Source organism: Pseudopipra pipra, chromosome 10 (assembly GCF_036250125.1).
Source record: "Pseudopipra pipra isolate bDixPip1 chromosome 10, bDixPip1.hap1, whole genome shotgun sequence".
In the NCBI taxonomy this organism is placed as follows: Eukaryota; Metazoa; Chordata; class Aves; order Passeriformes; family Pipridae; genus Pseudopipra; species Pseudopipra pipra.
This window is the reverse complement of record NC_087558.1, coordinates 25,797,479-25,822,337: the sequence shown is the minus strand read 5'-3', so window position 1 is coordinate 25,822,337 and position 24,859 is coordinate 25,797,479. Positions and strand designations below refer to the sequence as shown.

The following is a 24,859-nucleotide window of genomic DNA, read 5'->3' as shown; positions in this document are numbered from 1 at the left end:
AGGAGAAGGAAGAAAGCTTTCAGTCTTGCTTTAATACCGTATTTTGCACTTAGTATTGAAGTCTGACGGAGGAGTGCTGATTTAGAATTCCTTTCCACTTCCTGCCACAGCTTGCTCCATAAATCAGATGGATAGGACCTCAAATGGGATAAAGAGAAACTGGAGTCAGAAGTCACATAATGATAGGCAATGGGGGAATAAGCATCACCAAATCTAGTGCTCATTTTTAATGTTTAGTTACATTATAATGGAGTCTTGTGGAAATAAAAAATCATATTAATATTCAGTTAGCGGCTATGAAAGATGTCTCTTTAACTGTGTCATAGTTAAAATTTTACTGGCAAGATACAATCAGTGTAAAACTTAGTGAGTGGCTGAACTTTCCCAGCAGTTTAAGTAACGACAAACCATAATCAAGAGGATGCTGAACAGTCTTAAATGAAGAGTGTGCTCGTTCTGCTTAAGAAATAATTTAGTAGCTCAGAGGCTTAGAGTTAGCTTCAAAAAATAGTCAATGCTCTCAGGCCCAAATTTCACACTCCCTGATAGAGCAGTCCTCTGGAAAATACAGAATTAAAAGAAATGGTTGTTGCTGTATATAGAGATTATCCTGAACAAAACATGAAATTCAGCAAAACATTGAATGGATATCTTTGCTCTGGAATAGGTTGGCTTTAAGAACTCTGAAAGAATTATCATTCTTTATTAAATGATTCCTTCAGGTTTTTTTTTGCAAGGATTACTCTAAAAATACTTTTTTATCGTATGGGGCACCATCAGGTTTGTAGATGTGTAGAGATAGATCCTCTCAGTGAAACAGTGTAGCTGAATTCATATCAGAAAAGGAGGAGTTACACTAAGTCTTGCTTCCATCTTAATCTATCACTTCAGAAAGAATGAAGCCCCACATTTTTATGTCAGAGTGAATCAAATGGAGAATCAACTAAATTGATGGAATGTTTTGTGCTTAACTTGCCTCGCTGAGAGACATCACCATCACCTTTCCCAGGGTGGGGTTGGCACTGGTGACACTGCTGAAATAACACCACCTCACTACTAAAATTCCTGTTTATTAGTTGAGATGCAAGGAAGGAAATCAGCCATGTGTATATGCAGGAGGTTAAAATTGTAAAAATATGCACAAAAGAGTCAGGGGTGAGTAATTCAACATCTTTGCATAACAGCCTTGCATGAAGTGAATATCCCTCCAGCTCTGGAATCCAGTGCTTTGGTTTTCTTTGATCAGGGCATTGGTTTCTTGAAGCTACGCAACTACAGCCTAACTACTGCTCTGTGTAGCCAAAAATATCAAGATCAGTGCCTAAAAATAAAATTTCTTGTGATTGAATTGATTAATTAATAATAAGGAAAGAGGAAAGCAACAAGAAGGTAAAATATCGAAATATCGAAAATATTAAATCTTCTCAATTGGTTGAGGAGTGTTGCATGGTAATTGGCATAACTATACACAGTGTGATAATTATGTGCTTTCTCTTCCACTCTCTCTCTCTTTCATTCATCACATTTGCCTGTTCAGGCTTCAAATAAATAAGTGTAATAAAAAAGCTAAGGCAGATCCCTAAAAACTGAATAAGCCTTTCAGATTCACAAAAGCTTGAAGTGGTGGAATTTTTTCCCATGAAAGAGCTAAACATTAAGATCATGAACACAAATCATTTTGTCTAACTAGTGTGATCTTCAAGCACACAGCTGCATGCATCCAGGGAAGTGACATATCTTCAAAGACTATAGCCAGCCTGAGTGATGAAAATCAGCCTGCCAGCCTGCACACATTTACATGAGTGCTTACACTATCAGTCAGGCATTTCCTCTGTGCCCGTGGTTTTATTTAATGGGAACTATCAAGGATTACAAATGGACAGTTTTCTTTGCATTTCCTCCCAGCTCCCAACTGTGTTCTCTGTGAGCAGGACTTGGGCACATCCAAGGCACTCTCTTGGTCCCAGAGTGTGCTGACACCTCCTTAGTGGGGGCTCTTGGCAAGGTCAGCAGGACCAAATATGAAGCCATGAGGCTTAAAGGCTGTAAAGAACCCTGTAGGAGGAACATGATGTGTTCAGGACGTGGATATCCACGTGCTGGTGGCAGTGGGTGCTGCTCCCACAGACTGTCCCTGGTGTGGGTACATCCAGCTGGCCTTGCATCCCAGCCCACCTGGAGCTTTGCACTGGACCACACCTGCCCACTCGGAGTAGTGTCCCCATGGAGGTGTAGGGATGCAGCAGTACAATGTGACAGACACAGGTGCACATATTCACCTGTAGGATTCGGAGAGCCGTATTATTCAGAAAACTTATCAGAGATGTCAGACTCCAACCTGCAGTGCCCTCGTGATCTTCAGCTCTGCCCAGTGTGTCAAGTCCATCCTGGTCTTAAGAGTCCCACAGTGGAAAGGGCAGACCTGATTGCTGGGAGAGCAGTAGGTTAATGAGGGGGAAGAGGCACTCCAGCCACAGGCTCCTGAAATCCTGCTGTCATCCATCTCTCTGGAGACCTGCTGAGCTCCCTAGCCCCCAGACAGAGCCCCCTGAAGCTCTGTTACACCTCCTGGTCTATCTCGTGTCCCACAGCACTCACTCACCACCGTGCTACAATTTAGCTCCTGCTGCTGGACACAAGGATTGAGTGAAGCGCTTTGCCCTTTGTCACTGGGAGTTCACTTTGCCTGAAGGAACAAGGAGCAGTGTCAGGTTTGTGGCACTGCGAGGTGCGGGATACTGGGCTGGATGAACTTCTATCTCAAGCTGTATGGCCATTTTTATGGCATGCTGATCATTTTGATTCTGAGCCAGGTATACAGCAGTTCACTCTGGCTCTGAGGACTTGTAGTACATTATCATACACTTTGAAATTCATGCAGGGAATACATATTGCAAGTATAAATCAAGAGGTGACAATTCTCTTTTGAAAGGTCATGTTGTGTGGGGCTGTGCTTTGTGTTCAATAAGCCTCCAGCTCGAAAATTTGGGATGTTTATTATTTTATGAAGAGCAGATGTTGTTTATTTCCTTTTTGTGCTCGACACCTCCAAGATTCAAAATATTTTTTTTGTTCTCTGCTTGGAACCAAAACCTAGTCCTGCCAAGGTGCCTTGCACTGCCAGATAGTGTGGGGGCTTGTCAAGGAGGTATTTTGTAGGTGTGCCTGTGTAATTCCATGTTTCCTTGATTCAGCCCTTCCTTCTGCAGTAGCACAGGGGGCAAAGAGTGCCTTGTAAACCTTGATGTGAGTGGGTACAGCATACAAGGGCCTGGACTGAGGTGCTAGAGGTGGACTGGGCCATCACCAAGGTTAGCTGGCATGGTCCTGGGCTGGTGGGAAGGAAGGGGAGAAGAGAGGAAATTTTGGGACATGGGCAAGAGGTCCGGTGAATTTCTCTGAATTGCATGACATGGTACCTGTAAGAGAAAAGGAAACAAATCCTCTTCTCTATGCCAGAGACCTGCTGGACCTGCACAAAGTGCAGGAATTCTGCTGCTGTCGCATGCCTGGGGGGCAGAAGCCACTGATGTCCTGCAGCACTCAAAGGATTAATGCTGCCAACTCCTGTTCCATAGGAGCAAAGATTAATGCTGCAATAAGAAAGCAAATGCTTGTGTAGGTAATTCAGTGAGCCATAACATGTCTTTTGCCTTGTGTTATTTTCCCCTGAGAGCATTTCCTCCTTAACGTTGGCTTTTTTGTTTCCTGATTAACTCTCTTACCTGTCCGTTCTATATGACTGCAGCATGTTTTTAGACAAGTATGCACAGTGCGTTTCAGAATTGCTTAAGAGCTTGACTAAATCCTCCAAGAGCTGTGCACAGCCAGTGAAATAATCTGCTTAATTGCCCAAATAAATAAAGCAGAAGTTTGGTTTAAAGATTAAGAACGTAAATGATAGGAAATAGTAGATGTCTGTCTCTTTTTAGTGGGTTCTTGCTTCCCCCCCCAGCTGTCTGTGCACGATATTCGCTATAGCACAGCTCAGATTCCAAGTTCATGTCATCCAGTTTAATCATTAGGCCATACCTAGAGGGCAGCAGTGTCGATGCCTAGTGAGATGGCTTTAAAGCTTGCTAGTGAGGAATGACAGTGGGATTTGTTACCACATTTTATTGGTTGGGTCTTCATTTCTCAGTTGCTTCCAAGACTGTAGTGTCCACAGTTGTAACCATGAGAACATCATCTGAGAATACTGCTGTCTTCACCCATCTAAACCTGCCTGGCATATCATTAAGGATCTTGGCCTTTGGTTTCCTGCTTGAGGGTAGGAGTCTCTCTTGAGGGCGAAAGCTTCAGTTTTGTCAAAACTACTGACAGTGGAGAACTGTGGACGGCAGAGACACATCTGTAGTGCTTTGTCCACCTAATGATATTCAAGCTTTGTGGAACTGTTTGCTGAAAATGAGGTGGAACATTAACTGACATATTGCTGTGGTGTTAACCAGCCTGACATTCCTGGTTGATTAAAGGGTTAGAAAAACCATATTAGTTGTGAGCCAGAACGGAAGTGTGTTTCCCAAATGTTAACAAGAATCCCAGAAGGAAGTTACGAGGATTCCAGTATATGTAGACAGTAAGTTGTGCTTCTTTACGTTTTTATAGATACGTCATTTTGCATACAGAATAATCTTTTTCACATGCAGGCCTCTGTCTGTGGTATTAATTTATTCTGGAGAAATAGGAGCTAAGAAGGAAACCATGCCGGAATGTGTTGCTAGAAAACATCAGTTGCCTTTGATGGAAAGAACAGAGTTAAACATAATGTGCTAAACTGTGAGAAACAATTCTGACATCTCAATAGAGGAGTGAATGGTTTCCATTAAGCTTGCTAAATCTGTCTTTCTCAGAATACCCAATATAACCTCATACACTCTTGATTTTAACAGACTTTATTATACTACACCTCAACTACATAAATATAAAGCTGAAATATCTAAAATATTTAACAGATGTGGAACAGTAGAGAGGGACCTCTACAACATACAGTATGGGATTGGTCCAAATTAAATAGTGATCATGGAGGATTAAATATTAAACGCCATTCTGGAGGTAGATCATTATTCCTCACCTTACATTGGCAGTTCTGGCACTTAAACGAGAAACTAAAAATTTCTTGACTAATATGATCTGAGAAAATGTGTAGCCTGAGAGTGTTTTGGTTCTGATCTTGCAAGCTGCACTAACTTCCAAAGAGTTAAACGAGATTAATTCATGCTCCCAGTATCAGGAACACCACAGTTTAGAAGACAATATACAAGGGAGTTGTACTACAAAAAAAAATTAACAAAGGCAGCAACTCCAGATCAGCACCCCAAGTACTTCCACTCTTTCATAGCTGAATAAAAGGACTTGCAGTAGATGTGAGAAGCAGAGTGGAGTGTTGAAGGCTTTGCAGGCAGGGAGAGGAGGTAGAATAAAGTGTCTGTGTGAGATCAGGTAAAGGGGAAGAAATAACCCCCGAGTGGTGTGAGGGGGGAATAGAGACACGAGCCTGGGAAAGCTCAGCAGAGATGGGGTGCATGTCTGAGGAGAAGCCCTAGGGTGTATATCAATGATGTATATTACTCATGAGAAGGGTGTGGGAGAAGTATAATAGGGAGAAGGGAGATTTCCTGAAAATTATAACAAAATATGGTTGCTTCAGTCAGTTACCCCTTCCTTACAAACAGTAAGGCCAAGTGAACAGTGACCTGGTCTGCTCTGCACGGGCCATTTATTATAAGTGTTAGATTACTGCAGAGATAACACAGGTATGATTTATTATTAATAAAAAATAAACATCTATGAAAGTTTTCTGCTCCGAAGGTAGTTCCACCTGTGTTGTGAGATAAATTCTCATTTTAGATAGAATACTAACAAGAATCAGAGGTAGTAATCAATTATTGCTGCATATTCCACTGTATCAAGATCATGTAGAGGCATCTTAAAGATGGGAACTTTTGAAAGAGGCCACTAATGTAAAACATCCACTGTAGATCCAAAGAAAGAATATATAAAACATATGGACATAGCCCATAGGAACACAGGTTTTCTGGAGGTAATAAACTACCTTTTTCTAGAAACTATTAGACTAGAAAATCTGTTGAAAGAAAACTCACGGGCTCCTGGCGCAGGCACAGAAGAGAGATAAACAAAACATAATAATAAAATAGTAAAACACCACCTTATGATGTTTTAACAACTGTTGTCATAGCTTTTTTCATTCTTTTGTTAGTATTCTTTCATTTCTCATTCTTAAAAATTTAAATATCAGTGGCTCTAATGCCTGGCGGAAGACAAAACATTTCTTCGTTACAAGATAAAGAATGGCTCATCAGCAAAACACACACCATGCTGAACATCTTCACAAAGATATCTGAGAGGCACAACAGATTGTGACAATTAAAAAGTCTCTCAAGCCCTTCAAAACACAGATACCTCAGCTGTTGTGCTTCATATTAATCCAAGCCTCCTTGAAGACAAAATTTGACAAGAAGGTCCTTTATTATGGTTCCACATTGCCATCTCTTTTAACAAAAACCAGCTGAAGAGAACAAGAATTAGGATACCATCTATTTAAATAGTCACAGTGAGATTTGCAATATGTGTTGTCGTGATATAACTTATCACTCATTATTCATGGAGAATAATGAGTCAGGGGGGTGAGAGGAAACACGATGTATAAAAATGGGCACAATTAAGCACCATTCCCTGTATTAAAATTGCACTTATTGTCTGATGTATACACACACTGCACTGGGGACAAGGTGAGATCAGACTCAAAAGAAAAACCCAGCATAGAAAAGAAAACAGTAAAAAACCACCTACCATCTGTACAGCAATAAAAAACCAAAAGCAGGGAGATATCCTTTTAATTATTATGATGAATCATGTTTATTAAGGGGCCAACTAAGAACAGCCCTCTGTGCAGGTAGTAAATCCAAAAGAGTAGGCAGTCCCTTCAGGACTTGCAGTCATACAGGAGCCCAGGTAAAGCTGTGGGGAAGGTGACATAGAGCTCAGCAGAGCTGATGGAGGTAGATCTAAATGTCATTTTCACAGTGGCTTTTTGCCCACTTTCCTACATAAACAGCCTTGTAGCACCGCTGTCTCTGCGTACCTGTGAGTGCTGGTGACCACGTTCAGCCCTGTGACAGCACGGGGAGGACTTGAGGCTGAAGAGGGGGATTATTTTGAGATGACTTTGACTGAAATCGGTGAACAGACTTTAATTTCGCAGTCATTCAGGACGTCACAGTAATGGGGATGAATAGCTCTAGCCTGCCCCACAGCTTACACACAGCCAAAGAGAGAGAGGGAGCATTAGTGCTGCTGAGCCTTTCCAGCTGCCTTAGATTTCCCACCGGGTGTGTGCCCCCGCTGTTGTAATCACAGCCTATCACTACAAGTCCTACCTGCCTGACAGTAAGAAGCATGGCCTTGGCTTTGAAGTTAAACTAAAGATAGATTCCTTCTTTTTCATGCCTAATTAGGATCAGATGACCAAATACACAGCGGGGTTCTTGCTATACTTCATGTTATGTTTCAGCAGCTAAATATAGTAGAAATACTTAAAAGACCCAGACCAAACAACTCCCCTAGATATAGCAGTCATGATGGGGGTTCTTTAGGGACTCCTGTTCCTTTCCAGTTCACTTACAGCCAGCATTGGTGTGTGGCTGCTGCCAGAGCAGCCAGCACTCAGGGCTCAGCACAGCCATGTCTAAGCCCTAGGGAGGGAGAGGAAGCCACAATGCCAGAAGGGTAAGTGCTTCATAGTCTCTTCATGCCATCTCTGCCTTGTATTTTGTGATTCGTGGTTAGGAGAACGCCCAAGGCAAAATCAAGGCTATGTAATGTGATTGCTCAGGCATCGGATGAGAAGACAAGGGCATGGGAGTCTGCCTTTTTTTGCTTGGCTCATCCTTTGTCATCCCAAATAATCATACCTCCCAGAGCTGCGCGTGAGAACCCGTATGGGGTTGGATGCGCAGGGAGAGAGGCTGTTCTGTACTGCTGTGGAAGTGAGACATGCCACAACTTGTTCTTCACTGCGGTGGTAGCGCCTCATCAAGAAAGAATGCTGATGGGTGCAGTGTGTGCTGTCAGTTCTAAAATCCTTCTTTCTCACCCTTAGCTTATTGTTTTAAAGCAACAGCTTATCCATGTATGTGTTTACTGGTACTTACTGCTGTCTCAGGCCACGATTAAGTGAGAGCAAAGCAGGACATGGGTACAAAATGCCAGCACTTAGTACTAATCGTAGCTCACTCACAGGAGACCAGAGCCAGCAGTGAGCCAGGGCAGGCAGCCCACATGGGATGCTTTACAAGCAGAATATGAGCTTTCCTGGAGACGTCTTAGTGGTCCCTGAGTAACATACCTGTCCATGAAAATGCCTGAGCTTTTCCAGTCCACATTGCTCCTCTAGAGCGCTGTATTGCTGACAAGCTCATCTAGGAGTTCCTGGATGGTGGGGAAACTTACTGATGGTCAGTGGGGTTGATTCCTCCTTGTTTCCCCTGAGAATCCCTGCATAAAGGAAGATTTACAGTGGTACAAAAGCTGTGAGAGAGCAGAATGAAAGAGCAGGCAAGCCTCATTCTTCAGAAGTCTAAGGCAGGGAAGAGAAACAGGGGAGATGATTGAATGGTCCTTGCAGGTCTTCAGTGTAAATCTGTTGGGCAGAGCTGCTGGAGTCCAGGAGGGACTGGCCTCCAGTGGAAGAACAGCTTCCACATGTAAAATTTAATAATACATTCAAGCAGAAGTGACCAAGAATCCTCATGCTCAGCTGAATGGATGATCGTATTTAGGCAGGAAAGAGGATGCTGTTCCATGAGAAGGCAAAAACAAGCAAGCAATGAAGAGGAACTGGCAAGAAGGATTAAATACAAATGAAATGGGGAGCTTCTTGCTGAGAAGGGGGAAAACAGTAACAGTAGAATGTTTTGTTTTACACTGATTCTCTTACAGTGGTAGGACTCATGTTATTTTGCTGGGTGTTCACCTATTCCAGACTAGGTCTTTACAATAACAGAAGCCAGCTCCAGTCCAGAGCCCTCTCCTGTCTTCAGTAGAGCTGACATCTTTTCTTTGCTCTTTTTGAACACTGCTTGAAATTTAGGTAAGGTCTACAGGGCTGTACAAGAGTAGAATCTAGTTTAAACCCACCATTGGAGAAAATAGGATTGTTTTAATTAAATAAAAAATTAAATTCTTGGTGACATGAAGAATGGAATGGAGAAACTTCAGAAATCTCAGAAGATACTTCAGTGAAAATTATTCTAATTGATTAAGAGGGAACTTTGTCACTTATAGAGAATACATTCGGAAATAATACGTGTAAAATGTAAAACGTCAGGATAAATGACTGTTGCATGTATGTGCTGAAATGGCTTAAATGAACTCTGCAGTAAAGTGCTGGTAGCACAAGTGTAGAGCCCTGTTCTGAACATTCCTGTCCTCTCCCTGGAAATATCAGTGTGAATTTATATAGTGTGAATGAGAAAGAAAGACATTTCAAAGCCATTTTACATCTCTGGCAAATGTGGGCCAGTTCCCAGCTCTGAATTATAGGGATATACAGCACAGGAGAATGTGGTTATCAATTTCCCTTGTGCACCACGAGAGAGCTTTTGATCTTTGTGATCATATTATCTTGTTAGTGGCTCTCAAGAAGGCAGTAAGAGCAGATGATAGTCCAGGAAAACCTATGCAATGACCTTTTTCCACTTACTGTGCCTGTTCCGAGCCTGAACAGAATTTAAACCTTTGAAGGGGAAGAGCAAACCTGCTGTCAGACAAAGAACTCCTGCTCTCCAGAAATTTTACTGGTGATCTGCCAAGGACAGTTGATTGTTTGCCCTAACATTGCATTTTAACCTGGTTTCGTAAACAAACACAGCTTATCTAATGTGCTCTACTGTGTCCCTGTCTCTCAGCCTTGCCACTCCCTCTGCACCTTTTTTACCCTTTAGCCATTTTTAATCAAATTTAACAGATCCCGAGTTCAGTGAGGAGCGAGACTCAGTGATAAAAATACATTATTGTGAACTCAATCTTTGTGACGGCAGAGAACCCTCCATGGTAGCCACCAATGAAAAGAAAAGCCATAGGAAAAGCCACAGGAAAAAAGCTTCAGTGGCAGCTGCTGCTTGCAGAAGTATCTTTTCTTCTTTCTTCTTCCCTTTCTAAATAAAAGTGACTTAGCAAAAGCATTCAGTCATGTCCTCAGATGATACTGTGAAACCATTGGAGTGCAACATCTGGAAAGAGTGTCTTTTCTTCTGTCAGACTCATGCAACATGAAGTGCATTTGTCTGTTCCGTTACACCACCACACTTTCCCAAATGAGAAAAGTCTGGGCTGGCCCTTCATGTGGAATAAACTGGAGCATCTCCGCAGAATTCAGTTTGCTGATTCATAGCAGCATAGGCTCCAATCCTTTTTTCCCCCTCTTTCTTTTCCTGTGTATGTGGCACTTTCTAAATGATGCAACATATTTAGAAATGTGATATTCAAGATTTCAGAGGAGTCTGGTAGCTTCTGAGACAGTAGGATTATTTTTATATGTGGGTTTGGGTTGCGGTGTTATTAAAGCTAGTTAGCTTGTGTAGTGAATAATTGGTGATTTAGCTCCCAACACTGGTACATGTTAAATGGATGACAAACACCATTATCCATCTTCTTACCATATTTTCTGTAACTTTATTTCATATTGTGTTTCAGTGCAGAGGAGACTAAGCAGATCACTGCTTCTGTCATGTTTTAACATGAAACATCAAATCCAAAGCCTGGGTCTGTTGAGCACTACCAAGTAATGAGAGACTTCGATTGTTCTCAAGTCTTTCCAATGAAATGTCAAACTTTTCATTCTATGAAAATGATGTTCACCAACATAGAGCTTGGAAACAGATAATTATCCAAGAACATGAAACAGAATTAACATGCACTGGAGCATGTCATGAACATTTTCCTCAGCAAATAACAAAGGTAATTGCTGTCTGAGTACAGAGCAAGGAGAAAGGTTGGCTCTGTTCCTTAGATAATTCAGATTGGCCACTGTTTACTCACTTAACCCATAAAAACATGCAGCCTATCAGAAGGGTGCCATTCCAGGGCTGATGGAGTGTGACCAGCCTCCTGATTGCAGGCGCTTCTCATTTCACACTTCCCAAGTCTGATCAGGCAGAAGTCCTTGGCTATTATTAGACATCTACACCCTGATGAGTCAGAGCCCTGAGTTAAAGAGCACATTTGTAAACCACATTAAGCCCCAGTAATAATTAATACATTTTTGAGCCACATTTTGACTTCAGGCACAATTAAGAGGCTTCATTCTTAGCCTAGAAGAAAGAATGGAAATAATTTGCTATGTGGACACAATTTTCCCATATAGAAATCAAAGAAGCAAGGGAAAAAAACCCCACTCCTAATGGCTAATGGAGGTGGTTCTGGTTTGTGATTTTGATTTTACAAATCAATTTTCTAATATTAGAAACCAGTGGAGTGTAGAGATACAGGATGGTAGTCTGGAAGAGACCTCTTGAATACCACATATAGCTCATTGACATCACAGGCAACTCTACTCCGGGATTGATTCAGGCAGGTCCTGCAGATGCAGCCATCCACCAGTCAGACATGCACACTCTCAGCAACCCTGTCCTACAAATGAACTATTTTGACGAGTCAAAGGTCTTTTGTAAGCAACTCTTGCCTATTCTTCACCAATAATTATGTTTATGTTACAGTTTTATTACAACTTATTACAATTGTTTATCTTTTTTTTTCTCTTTTTTTACTTTAAGAAGATGCAAAAAGTCTTCATGTAACACAACACATTTTTTAGCCATATGCTCTATTTTCAAACTACATATCCTGCAATTTTATTTTTGGAAAGACTGCACTATGCTGTCTAAATGTGAAGTTCCTACCTGTGGCAGGGACTAACCCAGGGTCTGTGTCTAAGTTAGACCCACTAGATACCAGACCAGAAAGATCATCTTTAGTGCATCACTTAATACCAAAAAGTTACAGCCCAACACCAAGAAAAGACATCAAGGAGAGGTGTCTGTTTGCTTCCTTGCCCCAGCTGGCTTACTGAATCTAAATCAGATTTTCTTAATTGTCTTTAAACATCTGTTGTGCTTGATTAAAGCACATTATTAACTAGAATAAGTCTTTTTTTTTTTTTTTTTTTAATTTGTGCTCACTTTACATCATTCACAGTTAATACTTTTTGGGTGACAGTTTACCCAAGCTGTTACTGTGAAGTGATAAGATTCTGTGGGTGCACATTCTTGTTGCTTCTTCACAGGATAATCAGTAAATATGAGAATGTATGTAGCTTGTGTAATTTAATTCAATGAACATTAAGCTGCTCCTGGTGCTGGCACTCTTCTAGAAGCATGCTCTCCTTTAATAAGCAGCTGAAAAACAGAAAACATAAACATCAAAAGCAGATGCATTAATGCCACAGTATAATAAGGTGAATCTCTAAAAACCATCTTAGATCCCTGCTGAAATAATTCTGTTACATTTGTAATCAGCCAAGAGAGAAATTAATACTTTTAGCTTCTCTGCTGTGCAGTGTGGATCTGCATTGGATGATCCAGGAAATCAGAGGAAACAGCCAAATTAGGGGAAGGACACAGAGGAGAAATCAAAAGTATTCAAAGATAAGTGAAAGTGTGGATTCTTTAGGTATCCATTGTGTGATCTGGCAATAAAATTATACGGAGGAGGGTAATGAGTCAGTCTGCATAAACCAGGAGAACAAAAACTAATCACAGGTAGAGACAGACATATGCAAATACAAAGCCTCAGGGACAGAGGATTGGAAAGTGTGTGGAGAAGTTAGGGCTATAAAATTAGGAGGGACACATGTATAGAAAAGAAGGAAATTGTTGCAAGAAACTTCTACTGAAATCATAAGAAGCTAAATCCATTGTAGGAATACAGATGCTGTTTCTGAAAGCAGTAATTTAGTGATTTAATGGGAATAAAAGCAAGTAAAAACAAATAAAAACACCAACTCCCTCAGCTCTTTGACTTGAAAAAGATGGATAAAGTCAGAAAGCAAGTTCTAACCTTCTCAAAAGATGTACAGCTCGTACTGAAGATGCTCAGAAACACAGTGGGAGGGTTGGTCAAATTTAAGATACTTTGAACAAAAGACTTCTAGAATAAAGCAGAAGATGAAAAACAACATGTACCTTTGCAACATAACCTCAACCAGAAATTGTTCTGCATCACCTTTGGAACTTACCTTCAACTAGAAACTGGTGCAGTTGATCCTAAAAATGTCTCCACGGGCAGCTGCAATGTCACAAACAAATACAGAGCACAGTTAGCAGGGCTGGGAGGGTTGTTGTAGGGTTGTTCTAGGCATGGGCCATTTCATGTATGAGAGTGCTTCAGGCAACCTGAGCAACCTGATGGGAGAACAAACAAAAAAACCTGAAACTCTCCCCTAGAAAAATGGAAAAAGAACTTTGAAATTGCTGTGTGAAAATTGCTCAAGTGAAAATACACTGGGGCAGAGGATGAAAGGGGGGTGTCAGTCCCTACTTCTTGGGCTCACGTAGTCCAAGACTTGTGTTTCCATGTACTTGAGGAGAGCCTTCCCCCTTCAGTTTATATATATATACCAACACACATATTTATATTTATTTTTAAAGAGAGAGAGAGAGAGTGTGAGAGAGAGACCAGGAGCATTGGCATAGACAATAAATACAAATATCAGTATGAGTAAATGTGAGGTGCTTAGGCCAGAGCCAAAAACACAGAACAAAGGAATCTACCAGTGTTGATCGAGTTCCCAAGTTGAAAAAGTCTAGTCAGGAGGGACATGAATAAAATTCTGACCCCATTGTCAATCTGTAACCATGTCACATAAATTATGTATAGCTGTTCAGTTAAATTATTGTAATATGTACAGGTGACTTGTAAAGCAGGATGTGTCATGCAAAGGTTATTGTAAGGATCTGAATAAACACAGCAGAAGGAAGGCTGGGGATGTTGGTTGCTGCAGATGGTTGGATATCTGTTTCCTTCAGCTAAATAAAAGGATTTAGGAGCTGGGTGCTGCTACCTCCTGGAGTTGCACTACTTCCTGAAGAAACTAGAAGGGAATAATATGTCAGGCTTTTTTTTATGATTTCTATGAAATAGAGACCAAGGAAAAACAAACCAAAGGGAATGTCTGACAAAATTGAAGCTAAATAAGTTTATTTTCCTTATTTTGCTGTAATATATGAACACCAGATAACCATGAGAAGAAGAAGCAAAAGCAACTGCCAGATGCTTTTAAAAAGGAGGTAAGAGCATATGTGGAGGAAAATTAACCATAAACATTATCTCAAAGGAGAGGTCCCACTTGGAATAAGCATATATATATGGCAGTTATGTCTAAAATTTGTTATGTTGCTATTGTTTTGTGAAATGACAGAACATCTGCTCAGTCGCAAGGCACCAGTAAAATGCAGCTTTATGCCTAAGGCAGTATGTCAGTTCCTAACAAAAAATGTATATAAGAGGCCAAAAACAAAGGCACATTGTCTTTTCCAGTTGTAGTCATTTCTGACCTAATAATGGTTTAGAAAGGATTTTTTATTTTTATTTTTGAAAAAATGAATGGAAGGATTGAGTCATTTATGACTCTTTTCAAGATTAGGCTTTGTGCATTATTTGTTCATAAGCTGGCAAAACGCTTTGTCTCTGCAGATCATATTTATGTCACTAAAGCCCTTTTAAAAAGGCAGCTACTTGTAAGTACCTTGAGAAAAGATCATTCTGAGCTTAGATTTTCTAAATGCAGCCTATAAATGGCCATTTCTTAATCACAGTGGAAACACCAGCAAGTGATACATGTGCTCACGTGACGAGTGGACACAAGGCAGATTTCACCTCAAAGCTGCCTCTTCAGAGAGGAAAAGCATTCATAATCAGTCATGTTGAAAACTTAATTAACAAATCCTTTGGGAGCAATGATTATATGGAATTTGTCTCTGAATATTCCAAGCACACAACTTTTAAGTGGCTTCATTTAAAAAGAGTATTCTCTTAGATTTTCATTGTTATGTTTGCTGGCCTGAGAAGTCTGAAACTGTGGTGCAAAATATAATTTTAAAACCTATTTTCTGATGAAATGAGGTTATTATCCGCAGTTTGAAGTCATCCTCTCAGATACACACGACCCTTCAGATCAATGAAATGGGTAGAAATTGGTACTTTTAAAGAATGATTTTCATGGAGGGAAACAGATATTATTTTGTTAACGTGTGGCAGTATTCTAACACATGTGAGGTCAGAGTGAGAATTAGGGTTAAACTTACTGTAGAAAGCTCAGGGGTTGTGTGTCACAGACTCTTTGAAGCCTCTGAAGTCTGAAGGACTCTGTCATGTGACTGGGAATGCGTGTGCTACATCATCAACTATTAATAGGGGAGAAAGACAGGAGCCACTCTCATATGAATTCTCTCTTCTCCAGAAAACCTTATGTCAGCAGAACTTTTTTTTCTTTTTAATGTCACTTAAGGTTGGGACCTTTGCTGGAATAAATAAAATGCATGTGGAGAGTTTTCTGTATCTGACTCAGAGCTAAATAGTGATATGTGATTTTTACCTTTCAGCTGAGCCAGATATTAAAGATTTCTCACAGAAACACTGTATATAGTTTCTCAGAAACGCTTCAGAGGTTTATGAACCTGATACAAAGCCTATTGCAGCTGGGAAAATTCATGATTTGAATTGGTTTTCAGTTGGGCTGTACAAATCTTATTGATCTATTTATATAACTTTTTCAAGAGGAAAAAAATTACCTTTTACTTGTGGTAAAAACTTGAGGACTTAATTTTTAAGCTGTTATGATTCCAGTATACCCTGGAGTCTTAGGCAGCAGATACCTTCTGCTTTGTGAAGGTAAAGACACAAGCTCCAGTGCTCAGACTGAAATTCATTGCAATTATTTAACCAAGGCATCAATTCTCATCATCAAAACACAGCACTCCCAGGCTGGAGCTGTTGTGCAGTGTTGCCAGAGATGGGTAGATGGCATTATGTGTCAGCAGGGGGGTATAAGTCAGCAAAATAAGGTTTTTTAAGGGTGGCTTTTAAGCAATGATAGAAATGCCACAACTGACTCCAGTCTCTGCTCTCCAATGTTAAATATGAGCAAGGGACTGTGGTTCTCTCTGTAGCCATCTGTGGGCAAGCAGAAAGCTTTAGTGATTGGTGACAGCAGCCTGGAGAATTGTTCAGGGTTTTTAACTTGGCTGTCTCTGAAGATGACTTGAACCTTCAGATGACCTCCAGTTCCCTACCCACAGCCATCTTGGGGACCTGTAGAGTAAAAAAATGAAGGTTAGTGGCTTCCATTACAATATCCTAAAGCTTCACCATCCTAGTCCATCCAGATGCAATCTGTGGTATTTTGGTGCAGTCTCAGACCTTTTGAGAAAGGTTTCTATTATTCTGTGAAAAAAGGGGATGGAGACATGCTGGTGTAAGCTTTGCTATCACAATAAAACAATGGTCTTACTAAAATACTGTGGTGGTAGCCAAAGGACAAGTGTTCCTTCAGAATGTGGAAAAGAGAAAGATGCTGGATCACAAGTCACTATGAAATGGTGACATTCCGTTCTTAGCAGAGCTGCATGGTGTGTCTGGAGCTCCTCACTAAAGTGGTTGCACTGTATCAGTGCAGAAGGTTGGGCTCTGGTCCATCATTCCAGGTAAATGGCAGCCACAGGACAGAAAAGTTATTGGTAGAGGTTGGGAAAGGGTATAGAAGGTGAAAAGGGTTGGTAGCCTGTACCTGAGTTGATGTTCAGTGGTGATATGGTGATACTGAACTTGTATATAAGGGCTCTGTGTAATTTGGTGGAAGTCTCTGCTAATAGGCCAAAAAAGAGGTGGGTGCACCTTCAGTAATCCAGGGAAGATGCAGATCTGGGCTACAGCTCATCTCTTGCTGCAGTGGAGGCACTAAGAACCCAGAAGCATATGAACTGCTCCAGTGCACCATGTGGGAAGGCTCAGCTTCCTTTTTGGAGGTGGTGCCCATTTGGTTCAAGTATTACTTGTTTGGAGCAGGAGTCAGGATTTGAGCCACGGGCAATGAATGAAATCAAATTTTTGAAAAGAAAGAGTATCTTAACAGGGAGTAAACACTCCTGCTCTGACTTACAAGCAGTCATTAAAAGCCTTTATTAAATTTTGTGTCCATTCTGTTTGCCACTTAGCCATTTCTTTTCATTCTGAAGACTTATAACTAAGAATGAATGAGTCTTTTCTAATACAGTCAAGACGTAATAAATCTGTGAAAGAACTGAGCTATCTTTCTCCCTCATAGGCAAATTTTTCCAATTGTTTAACAAAATGTTGGTTTGTATTGCCATGACATCAGTCTTTAGGCTGTGAATAACAAGGCTCGGCATTAGGCAACTTGTTTATGAAAAACAGTCATGCAGTAAAATTAGAGAGTCTCCACTAGAGTCCCCACCCTCTCCTCCCACTGCACTATGGGAAGCTATTTGTGTCTTCAGAATGAGCAAACAGATCTCTTCAGTGAAAGGGTGAAAAATTTCCTGAGTTCTGGCATATAGAAGTTGGTATCTGTTGTTCCACAGAACAGGATCTTTGTTACACTGATCCAAGTATTTGTCAGCCCAGAGTGGAGGATGGCAGCTCACAGCATCTGAAGAAGGAAACTATCACACAAAACTTCCCACTGCAGAGAAACTGCTGCATCCATCATCATCCTTTCAGCCCAGTTAATAAAGTTGTATTAGCCCTGTGCTCCAGTTCCTCCCGCAGCTCTCAGCCTTTTCCGTGTGAAATGTGTTTGAATCTTCAAAGTAGCTACATTTCCAAATACGTTTTGCTCAGTGCCAAGAACAATCAGTCCTCCAAGATGAAGCAGATCACAAAACCTGCAATGTATCTGCAATACTTTGGGAGGAAGATCCTTATGATGAAGGTTATTGGATAGATCCAGAATCTGCCAGCAGTACAGAGTCTTTGAGAAGCAGTACAAAGTCTTTGCATTTGGTCGGTGCTCCTCAGCTGTGGGGGAGACGTTCAGGTTTCTCTTGAATCCTCCTTGCCTGATAAATATTTGCCTTATAACAGAATTTATTAGTCTAAGGCAGTTACTTTTTTTCTTCTCAAATAGTGCTGCTCTTGATGTGCTCTCCACAGGCTAGATTTAGATTCACTGCCAGTGTAACGGGATTTTTCATCTTTTAGAACTACCAGTGAACTGAAAAAATCATTTATTCCCACAGTGCTAATAATTCATGGTGACAGCAGGAGAAAGAGTTATCTAAAGATCAAAAAGCTAAGTTTGGGGAGTAAGGGTGTTGTTAGAGCAAGTGTGACCTAGTATGATCCATTTAGATTTATTCTAGAAAAGGTTTTCTTATTCTGTGCTCAGTCCCAGAAATATATTTCAAGTGGCACTTAAAGAACAACTTGCAGTTGGTACAGGCATCTTAAATGGCACCATCTTAAAAGTCATATCCAGGAGCCAAGGTGTCCAAGTGACCAAGTCCATCATGAAAAGTAGCAAATGCCTTCAACTCTTCAAAGGTTGTAAAGTATATTGTGGTGTTCAACTGTAAAAAAACCCTCAAAATATGTCCTAGGACAGCTGGCACATTGTACCATCATTAACCAATGATCTCCCAACTATGGTTTCCAAGAGGAAAAGCTGTAGGAACAGCACTCCCTGTGATGATAGTGGTAGATGTGATGTTTTCAGTTAAAAGCTTGATGATAAGTGCCCCTGGTCATCTGTGGTGAAGAATATTTGATGGTATAGTCTGCTGTTCCAAAATATTTGGGTGTCGTTGCCAGGAAGAACCTCCAACTGGAGGACCTGTTCTTGAAAGCGAGTGAGAAAGTGAGAAATGCTTGTTGCTTTATGAACCAGATGGTGACCAGAGGTGGGAGCTTTGTAAATACTCTGACCACTGTTGGTTTGTTGCTTCTTCTGTTTTCAGCTGGATGCTGAGAAGGCCAAATTGAAACTGGAAAGATGGGCTTCCCGAGACGCTGGCAGTGGGGGAGGAAAAAGTGGAGAGGTGGAGTCGAGCGGAGATTGTGATGATGAGGATGGTTGTCAAGGATCCGGGGACAGGATTCCCACAGCAGGTAAACACCGTTTCTGTTAGGGCTTGCAGAGCTTGGGAATTCATAAATGTCTCAATTAGATGGACAGAGCTCAGACTTGTCCTGCTTGAATTACTGTCAAAATCCTACTAAATTCGAAGGATTTTAATCTTAATCTGTGAAGAGCTGCAGTAAAAATAGAATGATACAGACAATAACCCAATATAATTTAACACTTGGCATGCAGATAAAAGACTTAAATTTAGAGTGAATAATATCTGCAATGAAATCTAGATCACAGAAATACTGAAGAGCCTTCCTAGATATTGTGGGCTCTTCAAATAAATAGAAAATTGACGTCCTTACAGAGTGCACTAAGTGTTAACATAAATATTTATTTATTGCATAATGATGCTGAAGGATGATCCAAACAGAGGTGACTGAAAGTCTATGTTCTTGAAAAAACACATGAAATACTGTGGGGTTTTCTTTCTAGTGGTTAAGTGAAATTTCTTGATAGTCTCAGATATGCATTCTGCAATATTTATTCATTGAATTACTTGGATAATATGTCATCAAGTGTAGAATCAGCATCAGAATCTAACTCAACTTCCACCAACATACTGCCAATATAATATGTAGTTAAATCCTTTTAGTAACTCAGTAAGTAGTAAAGTGTTTCCGAATACTTGATATTATTGGTTTCTCCTATCTGTAAATTCTGATTCATTTTAGCTCATCAAAATGTAACTGCTTTAATTGCCATAGTGTCTGTCAATATAATGTGGATTGGATGTGCGAGTAGATGAAATACAGGTGTAAGAGTGTTGAAAAGCAATGCTTATTGAGATGGCTGGAACTCAGGTAAGTTTTAAACTGCTACTGAGATAAACAAAGGCCTTTTCCTTGTCCCTCTGCCACGGAGTGGAGGGGAGGAAAGATATCCCATACTCAGGTAAGATTTGCAGACATGCAGTGATTAACCTGTAAACAAGACTTCAGTTGTTCCTCCTGTGAGTATTTGCTCAGGGAAAAAAAAAGCTTAACTGTGTACTTTGAAACATGTGCAAACTGTTACATCTAATTTGCAGCACCAGCTTATAACTACTTGAATTTTAATTTGTGTGGATGGCATTATGATCAGAGTACATGAGGTACTATCATGTGGAGACAGTGTTTTTAAAAATGGTTAAGTAATTGCAACTAACAGATCAAGTAGAGGTTTTCATCATCTGCTCACCAATATTTTTGAACAGAAGAACTGTGACACAATGTTATTTTAAAACTATTTACTCAACTTTTTTGTTTGTACTGTATTACATCCATAAGCAGTGAAAAGATTGCTAGATGTTTTAGGCCCTGGGGATTTGGAAGGATAAATACTTTAATATCCTTTCCTCTCTATATGGAGTAATACAAATCAAAGCCAGGTGCTACCTACTCTTCACTGAACAATCAGTCTGTTAATACAGTGTTCTGGGAGGATGTGTGTGCATGCTTACAGGGACTATGGTAGAGTTCAGGCATTCAAAAATAAAAACTTGAACACTTTGAAGACTTAACTTTCAGCTGGCTTTAATAATGGAAAGCTACTTAATGTCTCTTTTGCCCCTTTATTGCAATCTATTTAATTAAAATACTTTATGCTGATATCATCCTGGATTTAAAAGAATTATATCTCCAAAACTAGCTCTTTCAGAATTTAGCAGGGTGTATATCCAATTAAAAAGGTAATTACAATAAATTTTAGAAAATGGTATTGATTCATAACAGAAGAATAAGTATTTCATTGTGTGACAATAGTAATGCTGTATCATAATTAGCTTTAAAATATTGTACTGTACACAAGCCACTAGCAGTAAATCTCTTTTGCATATCTGGATACAATTAAAAGATAAAATGCAGTAATCTCATTATAGAGCTGCTTTGCTTTAATAGAATGTTGAAGAATAACAAATATCAGAGTAGTTGAATTTCCTCCTGCTGCATGTCTGTTAGATGGTGTTTGCAATTGTTCAGCCTGTGAACTTCTATTTCCTAAACCTAAAACCCGTCAAGTACGTCTAACCATTATTTTGTGAAAGTGGAACGTGACAACATTGCCTATTCCCTGCTTGCCTGAAACACAGAGTGAATTGAGATACGAATTGAAGCTAAAGTTAAATCCCAAATCAAATCCCAAATCCCCTGATTTGAAGCTTGGTGATGTCAGTGGGAATATCCTTACTGACTACAGCAGGTATGAGTGAGACACAAAGAAGGGCTATAAAATGCCACCGAGCTCATCAGGACATGTTTAGCATGCAGTCATACAGCAGAACAAAAGGAATAAAAGCCTTTCCAAACACAGACGTTTTGGCAGAGCAGTCGTGCTTTTAACAACAGGTCCATGAAAAACAGAAGACAGAGGAAAGGATTTCAATGTCAACAGGTAAAATGCTGAATTTAAAATGTAATAAAAATTCACTACATCTGTCACTTATTTGAAACCTACATGAAAATTATATTTACCACTTAAGAGCATTGCAAAAGACTCAGATTGCTTTTAGTTTTTGAAAACCTACTGAATGCTCATTTCTTTCCAACTCCCAGAATAAAAATTACCTTTTCTTTACCAATAAATTGCCAGGAGTTTTGTCAATATCTGGGTTTCCATTGTCAAAGTGTTTCTGCTTGTAACTATTAGTAAAGCTCTCCCCAGACAGGATATGTTGCTGTCCCCCACTGGGCTTTTCCAAGCTGGTAACAGAAGGCCAGGCTTCTTGGTTTTAGATTTCAGTGTGTCCTGGGTAGGTAAACATGTAAGTGATTCTGGGCATGCCGATTCCAGCCTTCATAATCCTTTTCCCTGGTTTTTGGGTTTGGTGGTTGTTTGGTTGGGGATTGCCATCTCTATATGTCAGCTTATCCTGCATTGGATAGTACGATCCTGTCCTTTTGTTTGTCACGTTCTGGTCCTTGAGAATCATGCCTGCATAACAGTTAATAATTTTATTTTAAATCTTTAATTAAGATACAGTATTTAGTGCTGGTTTTTTTATTTATCTCTTTGTTACAAATAAGTGTTTGCTTGATCGTTATCTAAAAAGATCACTTCTTCTATCAGAATGGGCTTAATTATCATGTGGGTTTATCCAAATGACTTTACGAGATAAATTCTCAGGAAACCAGCATTCTTTTCGAAAACTGTGTATGGTTTAAGATGCTTTAAAATGTCGTATTCTCACAGGCCCTACCAGTTACCACAAGTCTCTCTTCTTGGGGAAAGCTGTGGGAACAGCAGTTTCTCAAGCGGGCCCATATTTATTTTTTGGCAAGGACCAACTTTTTAATGACAACATCTGTGAATCATCTTTGAACAAAGCTTTGTTAGGAGAGATTTAAGAAGAGGAAAGTAAGCCATATAAATCTTGTGTGTGGATGGGGAAGTTGCTCTGTGGTTTGCACTCTGCAGTGCTGCAGGTTTCTAGGCAGAAGGGCAAAGCAGCATCCTGTGCTGAGCCTTGCTGAACACAGAGTGCTCCCAGAACCACAGACTGACATGGAGCTGGTCACGGGTTGAGCCCAGTGATGGAACTGTTCCTTCATAAGCCCTGACAATGAAGGTGGGGGCAATGTGGCAAAGAGCAGGGATTGTTATTGCCCTGCAGGATTGAGCCATGGGAATGTTTGCTTAGGAGAGGGATGTGTCCTGCTGTTCATGAAAAGAGAACAGCAGCAGATTCACATTGTGTCCTGCCCGTGCTGTTCAGGGAAAAGGAAAATGTTTCTGACTGTTCTGTGAAAAGGCGGAAGGAAGTTATTGCAGGGGATTTCCAATTCCCGGCTGTGCTGCACAGCTGTGAGTTGTCATGAGGCCCCACCCAAGAAGTGACAAACAACATTAGAGCTCTGTTCAGGGAAATCATCAGGTGATTAGCCACTCAACAGAGATGGAGGAAATGTTCAGACCACAGGTAGGAACCTGGATTTAGTGCCAGCGCAAAATGCCCTTTGTAGAGCTCTGGGCTGAGTGGTAGTTGTGGAGCACTGTGGTTAGGAAAGCTTGTGCTGATACTCCCTCTAGCCATGGGTCTGTATGCACACCTGTCTGTGCATGGAGGACACAGGCATTCCTGGGCCTCCTCACTGGCATGGATCACTGCACTGTACATGCAGCCATGTGTTTCACTAGCCGGTGTGGGACAGAAATTAATCCAAGCTTCTGCCTAGAGGAGACTGATACAACATCCTGCAAAGTCCTAGGAATGTAGCTAGTGCTGGACTAAAGATGTTCTCTTGCTGGCAGGGCAAGCAAACAGCACAGATTAAGGAAAACATGGTCTAACCTACCCTTGGGTAGGTTAGAACCTCCGGCACTGAACAGAACAGACAAACCCAAATGTCTGGTGTACAGGGACTGCAGTCTTTGCACCAGATTCACCTACCTGAGGTTAGAGTCTCTATATGGGTCAAAAAGCTCAGCGTGTCCTCACGTAGGACATGTGTTAACCCCAAACCTGACGTGCCTTGCAACTTTAGGTCATTGGGAAATGGAGACATTGGTCTTACCTTCCCCCAGCTCGCTGCCTGCTCCATGCAGAGATGGGTTTTTGCTTTGTCCCCATCCCAAAAGCAGTGGGTTTCCATGGAATAACAAGAAGTGCCCTTAGGCACAGCAGATTTTATACAATACTTTAAAATCGTGTCTCTTGGTGCAGGATTCAGTAAGCAAACACATCCTGTGGCATCCCAGCCAGGCTTTGAACTTCCTGATTCTGGCCATCTCAGTTGAACATCCTGCTTATTGTCACAGTTCAGTGCCTGAGTGGGAATCTATAACAAATCCACTTAGCATATTCAGATGTCAAGAACCCCTGGCTTTCTTCTTGGCTGGGTAGACACTCCCCAGCTTCAGTCCATCTTTCTGCTCTAGACAGAGTGTCTGAGGAGATTGCCCTGGGTATAGATTCTTTTCTTCAGGGCTTATGAGAAGGATGGGTTTTTTGCCCCAAAATACCTTTACAAGTGCAGAAAAGTAAATTTTCTTTTCTCTTATTGTCTTATGTCTGACTTGTATCTGCTCTCACAGCTATGGAAAGTTAATGTATTTTTCTGACTTATGAATGTTTCTGGCTTATGAATGTTTTCATTATCAGTTTTTTCCTTTTGAGTATCAAGATTCTTTTATGCTTTATTATGTTATCATTCTCCCAGCTTGTCTTTCTTTTCTTGGCATCAATATTATTGTATGACCTGTCATTTTAATTATACTTATTTCCATTCAACATGTCACAGGATGCACTTACACTTGTATTTATCCAAATATGCAATTGTACAGCTGCTGATTTTGTAATTATTAGTACAAAACATCAATATTCTGAGATCATAATATCTGCTGGCAGTCAGCCATGCTCATCAACTTCTCATCACCACACATCCTGATAGATGATCCTGGCTCACAGAAATACTGCATTTTCAGTGTCTTCTATCTTTCTGCCTAGAGTAACCTCTCCATCATGCCTCCTCCTGATCCCATTGCCTCACAAAGCCATTTTTCTACAACCTTTGTTGCTCAAGACATTTTATCTGACACTCTGTTTTCAGAGAGCCTACAAATTCCTAGATTGCCCTTAGTGTAAATGCCTCCCTCTATCCACAAAACAGCTTAGTAACAGGTTAAACTCTTATGTAAGTCTGATTTTAAAGAAAACTCAGGGGTGGTAGGTAAAGACGAGCCTCTGTCAAGAGGACCATAAGCAAACCCTGCCAGGGCCCT

The 24,859-nt window shown here is 40.6% G+C and overlaps 1 protein-coding gene across 4 annotated transcripts in view; it reads left to right on the top strand.

Moving 5' to 3' along the window:
* The window catches only part of LOC135419954 (glypican-5-like), a 363,117-nt gene that overhangs the window by 244,342 nt on the left and 93,916 nt on the right, over positions 1-24,859 (top strand). For all 4 annotated transcript variants that reach the window (XM_064666980.1, XM_064666978.1, XM_064666977.1 and 1 more), the window contains one exon: positions 18,993-19,143. In XM_064666980.1, coding sequence (XP_064523050.1) covers positions 18,993-19,143 — 151 coding nt within the window. The remainder of the gene's footprint in view (positions 1-18,992; positions 19,144-24,859) is intronic.